Raw genomic sequence first — 8,341 nt, 5'->3', positions numbered from 1 at the left:
AAGACTATATTACAGAGGCCTGACTGCCCTACCTGCTGTCCTAAAATCTGCTGACCTAAGACCTAACGACGATGCAGCACTTGGCGACGTCAATCCGAGTTCCACGTTGAATACTTTGTTGGCTCCGGGCTCCAATCCTGCTGACTGTGCTGTCTGGTTGTTTGCGCGTGGCTTGGTTTCTGGTCGCTTAGATTCAGTGACAACTGGTGTTGAGGATGTTCCGTCTTTAACTCGTCCCCCCTTAAGTATTGGTCGTCTCGAGCAATTCCTTGTCCTCGCTATGAGCCGATATTTTATGGTTACGAAAGCTAAAAGTGCTGACATGCTGATGGTGCTGATAATTATTGATCCAGCTTTGTAATGGAATTTCATTGTTTCCAGCTGCTGTCTGTTTTTCAAATGGAGTTCATGCAACTCCGAAATGTTAACGTGTCGTTCTGTGTGTAATGTTCTGATTTCTGGTGGTTGTATTGGAATTATTGTTGGGTGATCAAACCAAAGTTCATAATTTTCAAATAGCTCGTGATTTACGTATAGTGAGCAATTTTGAAATGTTACTAGGTGGATTCCTGTAAGAGTTCGAGTGTTGACGCAGGTACCGTTGATGACTACGTCTTGGTGAACGGCTATCACCAACAATGTTCCTGGTCCTATCATTCTCGTTTCGGTTGCTGGAGGTTTTTCTATCATCTTGCATTGTCCTTGTTGTCCTTTTAAGAGTGGTGCTTCGCAAGGATTGTTACTGATCTCTATTAACTGTTTTCTTTCGCAAATTGTAACTTTGTTGTTTTCTCGGCATGGCGATGCGATGGCAAAAATTCGCTCTGAGTTGATGAATACTTCCTTGTTATGTATCTGAACGGTGTGGTTCAACCGTGGCAGGGGTTCGATGGTAGTTCTTCTGTAAATGGTTTGGGTGAGCCTGGGGATGTTGACGCATATGATGAGTGATGATCTTCGGCGGAGTACTGTTGTCGTTAGATAGCTGCTTGCTTCGTCTACGTGTTTGATTTCTAAGCCCTGCTTTGAGATTTCCTGAATGATAGTTTCTAGCTCTCTAGGTGTTAAGATTAAATTGTTTATAATGTTCACTTTCGCTAGCATAACGGCATATTCTATTGATTTTAAATTTTCTAAAAATGAGTCTAATTGCAATACAAGTATGAATTTTTGATTTTCAGATATAAGTACATTTTCCTGTTCGGCTATTTTATTCAAAATATTTTGGTGCTCTCTGATCTGGTTATTTATAAGGTTTAATCTATTCTCAAATTTTGAATTGATTTTGATTTGCTTATTATTTTGTTTCACTAAAACATTGCCGTTTTTTCTAAGTTCGTCTAAGTTTGAATTGATTATCTTTAAGTCTTCTGAGTCTAAGTTGCCTGTTATAAATTTGATAGTGCTTCCTAAAAAATCTATTGCTCGTCTATCTCTACTTGGTTTGCTGATCAACGTATCGAAAATAAATTTGATTTCTTTAAGCTTGAGTTGAATAATTTCTGAAAAATCGGTTGGTGTGTTTTTAATTTTGTTTACAATGTTTTCAATTATTGTCAAGGATATTTCGAATTGGGCAAAATCTATCACATGCAATAGTCTATCGTGTCCGTCAATTATTCTTCCTTCCCCCCTTTGAAGAATCAACGCTCCTGCGTTGTTAGTAATGTCGTGTATTTGAATGGTGGGATGTGTATGAAAGGATGGTAGGATGGAGGTGGTGAGTGCTATGATGGAAATCAAAAGCGTCCGAAAGGATGGTTCCATTTTTCTCCGCTTAATATTTGTTCCTAGAATGAGATGGTAAAAGGTTATGATAGAAATCAAAAAGTATCCGTGGGTGGTTCCATTTTTTTTTTTTTTTTTTTTTTTTTTCACGTTGTATTTGTTCCTAAAAAAGAAATAGTGTTAGTATTGTTTAATTATAGTTATAGAGTATCAGGCAGAGGTTAGACACGCTTGACATTATCCTTGTGTGTTTCTTTGCCAGAGTCGTCTATAAATGTTCGACCGTTATTTTCTGTAACTGTAACTGGTACGTATTTAGCTTTGGTTTTCTTCTTGATACCTTGCACCTGTTTGTATACAGTTTGGTTTGCTGCGAGATCTGGTGCTTGTTCTCTGGTTTTGTTATGGTACTCTAGATTTTGTTTTTTCGATTTGTCATGAGCCAAAATGACTTCATCGTAGACTTTGTTTCGATTTTGAAGGATAAGGTCAATGTCGAGCGGTCTCTCTTCTTCGTCTTTAAGGCCAAAAAAGGCTTCTCTGGGTTTCATTTTTATCATAGAGTGTATGCTATTATTGTACTGTGTGCATGCTATGTTGAAAATTTCCTTGATGCTCATTCCTTCATAGTTTGCTTGGATACAGCGGAAGATTTCTGCTATAGTAGAGTGAAATCTCTCGACTGTTCCGTTACTTTGGCTATGGTTTGGAGGCGTAAAGAAAATTTCGACATTTAGGTCATGGAGAAGTCCTCTTATTTCTATCGACCGTAGGGCTGGTTCATTATCGCACACTATTTGACGGGGTGTTCCAAAGATTTTGAAAAATTTGGTGAAACCTTTTCTTATATCTGAAATGTTTCGTGATTTGATGTGTATTAATGTACCGAATCTTGAGAATTTATCTAAGGCTGATAAAAATGTTACCTTTTCGGCAATGAAGATATCTATGTGAACTATGTCTAGGGGTCTATTTGGGTTTGGTGTTGAGCCTAATGCTATTTTGTACGGGTGTCTATCGTACTTGTTCTGCTGACATGTTGCGCATAATTTTATGTACCTTTGGATCGCTGTTTTTAGCTTTGGAAAGTAGAATCTTCTTGAGATTTGCTGGTGGTTCTCCCAGACACCTCTGTGTGAACGGTCGTGCATTTGTTCAATAATCAGATTTTGCTCCTCGGGCGTTCGGAGATCGATCAACATTTTTTGTGTGATAAATATTTTGAAAGTTTTCGCTCTATTGAAATGATTTTTATAGGTAGTTTGAATTATACCCATTAACTGTTCAGGACAAAAAATACAATTGGTCCGTTTTAGGTCCATGTATTCTTTGAAAATGCGAAAAATTATAGGTACACCGAAAACAAGTCTGGTGATTGTTCTTCGGTATACTCTCGGAAAAATCTGTTCGTAATTATCCGGTTCGTCCGGTCCAATTTTTAGAACAATTTGGTTGCTGAATACATTTAAAGGGTGTTCGGTGCAACTAATAAATTCTGAATCATCTGTGTCCGCGGAATGCACAGTTGCATCATCGGATGATGAATTTTCATGAACATTGAGTTCGTTTCTGACTCGTGAAAGGCTGTCAGCAACAACATTTTGCTTGCCTGGTCGGTAACGAATCTCATAATCGAATTCACTTAATGAAAGACGCCAATGAACTAACCTGTTATTAGTGTCTTTTAAATTAAGACCATACGTTAGAGGTTTATGGTCTGTATAAAGGATAAACTTCCTTCCGTAAAGGTAAGGTCGGAAGTATTTGCACGCCCATACTACTGCAAGTAACTCTTTCTCTATTGCAGAATACTTTTCTTCTGATTTGTTAAGAGTCCTTGAAGCAAAGGCTATGGGTTTATCGTTTCCTATCTGCCCTTGAGAGAGTACGGCGCCAATAGCAAAATTAGAAGCGTCCGTAGTTAAAATAAATGTTTTATCAAAATCGGGGTATTGGAGAATATTGCTACTAGTAAGAATACGTTTGCATCTTTCAAAAGCGTCGATGAATTCTTTCGAGTGGGAAATCTCTTCGCCTTTTCTCAACGCATTTGTAAGAGGTTTTGCAATTTTAGCAAAATCTCTGATAAATTTGCGGTAGTATCCCAGTATTCCTAAAAACCCGCGTAGCTCCTTTTCATTTGAAGGAAGAGGCCATTGTTGTATAATTTGGATTTTATCTGGGTTGGGTTTTACTCCATCTTGAGTCACGATATGACCTAAGAAAGCTACTTCTCTTTGTAAAAATTCGCTTTTATCTAGTTGCACTTTGAGGTTGTGCTTTTGTAATGTAGCAAATATTTTTGACAAATTATCCATGTGCTCTGTCAAACTTGTTGAAAAAACAATGATGTCATCCATGTATACTAGGCAGCTGACACCAATATGCTCCCGAAGAACGTTGTCCATCACACGTTGAAACGTTGAAGGAGCATTTTTTAAACCGAAAGGCATTCTTAGAAATTCATAGTGTCCGTTTTCCACACTAAAGGCTGTTTTCTGAATGTCTCTTTCGTCTACTTCAACCTGGTGAAATCCAGATGCAAGATCTAGAGTGGTGAAGTACATACAGCGTCCTAACTTGTCTAGGATGTCTGTAATATTCGGAATGGGATAACGATCGTCAATCGTTTTCTCATTCAGTTTACGGTAGTCGATTACTAACCGCCATTTCCGCTTGCCGGAAGCATCCAATTTCTTGGGTACTATCCATACGGGTGATGTCCAAGGGCTACTCGAATGTCGAATAATCCCTTGTTCTAAAAGTTTGTTAATTTGACGTTTAACCTCCTCTCTATGGCAGAAAGGGTAGCGATATGACTTCGTATGTATTGGCAAGTCATCTTTTGTTTTAATTGAATGCTTTATAGCATTGGTAAATGAAAGTTTATTGCCTTCCATGAAAAATATTTCTTCGTGCTGTGATATGATTTTTAGAAGTTTTGATTTTTCTTCAGCATTCAGATGGTCAATTCTGAGTTGCTCTCTCAATTTATTATTCAAGGGTAAACCATGCATGGACATGTCGGGTGTTCCAATTTCGAAATTATTTATTTCTGGTTCAAGCATACCAGAATTTAAATTTATTTTGCACGATTCGTTCGAATAATTTGAAATTAATGCTTTAACGTATCCATTCTCGGCTGTGTATAGTCCGGAGAGGATGAAAACATCTGAAGTGATACTAACATTATTCTCGACGTAAAAATCTCCGGTTACATTAGTTGGGAGATTTATAAATTTTGTCTCATGTGCATTTAGGTACACTGACTTAACGTCGGGGTACTTGCGCTTCATTTCTATTGCACCGTAGGGAAATTTCAATTTGTTGCTCGAGGTGATTATGTCTGCTTTTAGGTTCTTAAGTGATTCATACCCTATGAGCCCGTCGAAGAACGGATGGAAGTCGAAAATCAAAAATGTTTGCTTAATGGTGTTAGGTATTTTTGGGAAAGGGTTAAATTCTACAAACCTATTGATTATGTGTGAACCTCTGACATTTCTCACCGTAGTGGGAGTGGTGTGTCTACAATTTTCTAAATTAACATGTTTTTCAGATAGGTAATTTCGATTACTTCCTGAGTCGATTAAGAGATTTAAATCGCCTTTGTTCGTTTTCAATGTAATATATGGGATGAAATTATTTATGTCGTTCCCGCTGATCCGTCCGCCAGTTGAAAATTTAAGTCGTCGACGTTTTGTTGGTCATTTTCTTGCGTCTCGCGTTCCTCGTTTTCTGCTGTTGACTCATGTGTCTCGTTTGTCTGATCAACTTGAACGTATTCTGTTGGCTGTACTGCGAGATCGTTTTCGAAATATTGTTCGGGGTAGTAATAGTAATTGTTATCAAAAGGGTACTGTGGATAATTGTTATAATCGAATGGTTCGTGTTCTATATGGAAATTGGGTCTATTCATGTAATTGATTCCTCTCGATCTTATAGATTGATCGATTTCCATTGGCACGGGTTTTGGCTGGAAAGCCGGCCTTGGGGCGAAAACATTTTGAGCGTTTGTGGGTTGTTGCCTAAACTGGTAGTTTTGGAAGTAGGGTTTCGGTTGGTAAGGATTTTGTTGTTGCGGAAAATTTGATTGGTATGGATTTTGGAATTTCTGTTGGTATGGCTGTTGGGGGAATTTTGGTTGTTGTGGAAATCTCTGTTGTGGGAATTTTGGTTGTTGTAGGAATTTTTGTTGGTATGGTGGTTGTTGGTATCTCGGCTGATATAATTGGTGAGGGGGTTTTTGTTGATAGGGTTGTTGTGGAAATTTTGGGAATGGCATTGGTTGCACAAATGGTTTTGGTGGTAAAAGTGGGTACTTGTTTTGAGGGGGTTTTATTGGTATAGGTGGTGGACGGTGTGTATTCCTCCCGTACGTAATATTATTTTCATCTAGACAGATTCTTAATGCGTCTTTTAGATTTTTCGGCGATTGTGCCCGAATTATGTGGCCTGGAGGATCCATCAGTTCTCCCAGAAAAACTTTCAACCCTAACTCTTGATAGAACGTTTTCTTAGCTTTTCTAACATCCGGGTTTTGCTCGTTTAAATTGAGAAGGTTAATTAATAAGGATAAATAGTAAGATATATTTCCGTATAATTCTTCAGCAGTGCCAACTTGTTTTATTTTTAGAAGATCTTTTGTGAGAGACGATTCATCTCTCTTATCGCCAAAATGTGTGATGAGAGTGCTTTTAATCTCCTCCCAGTTTATTTCGGTGCCATACAGTTCCAAAACTGCATCGGCATCTCCAGTTATTTTTCCACGAACTGCTTGCATCCAGACATCATAAGTGGGTGTATTCTCCACTTGTCTGAACGCCGGTATAATATTGTCGATTGCTTTAATAAAACTATTTAGCTTCACAACATCACCTGTGAAGCAAGGAATGTCTCTGAGTATCTGTGGTGTTTGCATCGACTTTAAAATCAGATCGATACGAGAAGTAGAACTCTCGCTCGGATCTCTAGGGTGTTCTCTAGTGTGAAGTTGCAGATCGGAGATCTGTTCTTCTTTTTCACTAAGCTGCAACAAAAGTTGTTGTAGCTGCATGGTTTGCTCTGTTATTTGAGCTTTTAGCATTTCATTCTCGGCAGCGACGAGGTCTCTGTTGCCGTCGTATTGAGCCATTTTGTTTAATATTATACGTTTTGATGAGATTATTCGAAGATTTAAAATTATTTTAACACTTTTTGAGAATGATAATTGATATTCGCTTCTCAATAAACTAAACTTCACTAGGTTATTTAAAATTATTGGTTCACTATATTTTTATTTATTTGCTTGTATTTTTTATGTTAGTTTGATTGCTTTTTGTGATATTCAGAGACTCGCTTACGACGGGTGCGGGCTTGTCTCTCTGAATTAGTAGTGTTTATTTTGTGTCGGATCGAGATAATGCTTTTATTTTTTTCCAGAAAGCTATTATTCGTCCTATTAGTGTTAATATAGACTAAAGTACTTACGGTTTTCTATGTTTGGTCCACGATATTCGTTCGCGGGGAACTTATTTAGGTTAGCGGATTTTGATTGTGATTAAAAACGCGAATCTCACGATATTCCCTCGTGGATGCACTAACTGCGGTTTCTAAATCGAATCACAATCCGCGCCGACTGCGCCACTTAAAAGATCATTTGGTTTAGTTTTGTTTTTAAAAACTTTTATTTGACCGTACTCGGTCACACTTCACTTGAGACTGATTAAAGACTATATTACAGAGGCCTGACTGCCCTACCTGCTGTCCTAAAATCTGCTGACCTAAGACCTAACGACGATGCAGCACTTGGCGACGTCAATCCGAGTTCCACGTTGAATACTTTGTTGGCTCCGGGCTCCAATCCTGCTGACTGTGCTGTCTGGTTGTTTGCGCGTGGCTTGGTTTCTGGTCGCTTAGATTCAGTGACAACTGGTGTTGAGGATGTTCCGTCTTTAACTTATATATATATATATATATATATATATATATATATATATATATATATATATATATATATATATATATATATATATATATATATATATATATATATATATATATATATATATATATATATATATATATATATTAGCAAGCTGTTGCTTTTGTGGTACATATTCCAAAAGAAGTCAAATATCATCCACACCCCGTAATACATCGCTTGTTGCGTCATTTATATACAAGTAACAGGTGCCACCCCTAGTCCGAACTCAGTTGGATAAAATCTTCAAGATCCTGTACACCAACAATTCACAAACGGATCCGAACCACCTTGACCTAGGTTAGTGCCAACATCGCTCTCTTTTGCTGTGGTAGCGCAATCTGTTTCATCAGCTAGAACAAAATACAAACACAACCCACAGAAAGGGTCGGTCAATTGTTAAAACCGACATTCACAACACACTTTCCCTTTGTCCGGCAGTCCGGTACGAGACAACCACACGACCGAGAACCGACGACGACGGTCTCGTAAACGTAACCGAAGCTAGGTGGCGGAAGTTGCCGGAGCAGGAAAACATAATGATCTAACAATATTCATATTCTTCCTGCCCACTCACTTACGACACTCTAATTGCCTTTCTCACACATTCCTTCGGATTACGGCTCAAGCTGTTGGAAAATCAACACAATCCGA

At 38.1% G+C, this 8,341-nt stretch overlaps 1 protein-coding gene across 1 annotated transcript; it reads right to left on the bottom strand.

The window, feature by feature from the left end:
* Positions 1 to 241: 241 nt before the first annotated feature.
* LOC129719527 (uncharacterized) lies at positions 242 to 7,658 on the bottom strand. Its single transcript, XM_055670921.1, has 3 exons — positions 7,195 to 7,658; positions 559 to 1,790; positions 242 to 388 (listed from the first exon to the last, which is right to left on the bottom strand). Exons 2-3 carry the CDS (start codon positions 1,765 to 1,767, stop codon positions 242 to 244), a joined length of 1,356 nt encoding a protein of 451 aa, XP_055526896.1. The 5' UTR covers positions 1,768 to 1,790; positions 7,195 to 7,658.
* Positions 7,659 to 8,341: the final 683 nt, after the last annotated feature.

This window comes from Wyeomyia smithii, chromosome 2 (assembly GCF_029784165.1).
Source record: "Wyeomyia smithii strain HCP4-BCI-WySm-NY-G18 chromosome 2, ASM2978416v1, whole genome shotgun sequence".
In the NCBI taxonomy this organism is placed as follows: domain Eukaryota; kingdom Metazoa; phylum Arthropoda; class Insecta; order Diptera; family Culicidae; genus Wyeomyia; species Wyeomyia smithii.
This window is presented reverse-complemented; position numbering and strand designations above follow the sequence as displayed.

Excerpts from the sequence above, each read along its gene's own strand:
- LOC129719527 (XM_055670921.1), bottom strand. The coding sequence starts at position 1,767 with ATGGAACCATCCTTTCGGACGCTTTTGATTTCCATCATAGCACTCACC. Across the intron at positions 389-558 it reads CTCTTACAGGAATCCACCTA|ACAGCAGCTGGAAACAATGA; the intron begins GTAACATTTCAA and ends TTTGAAAAACAG.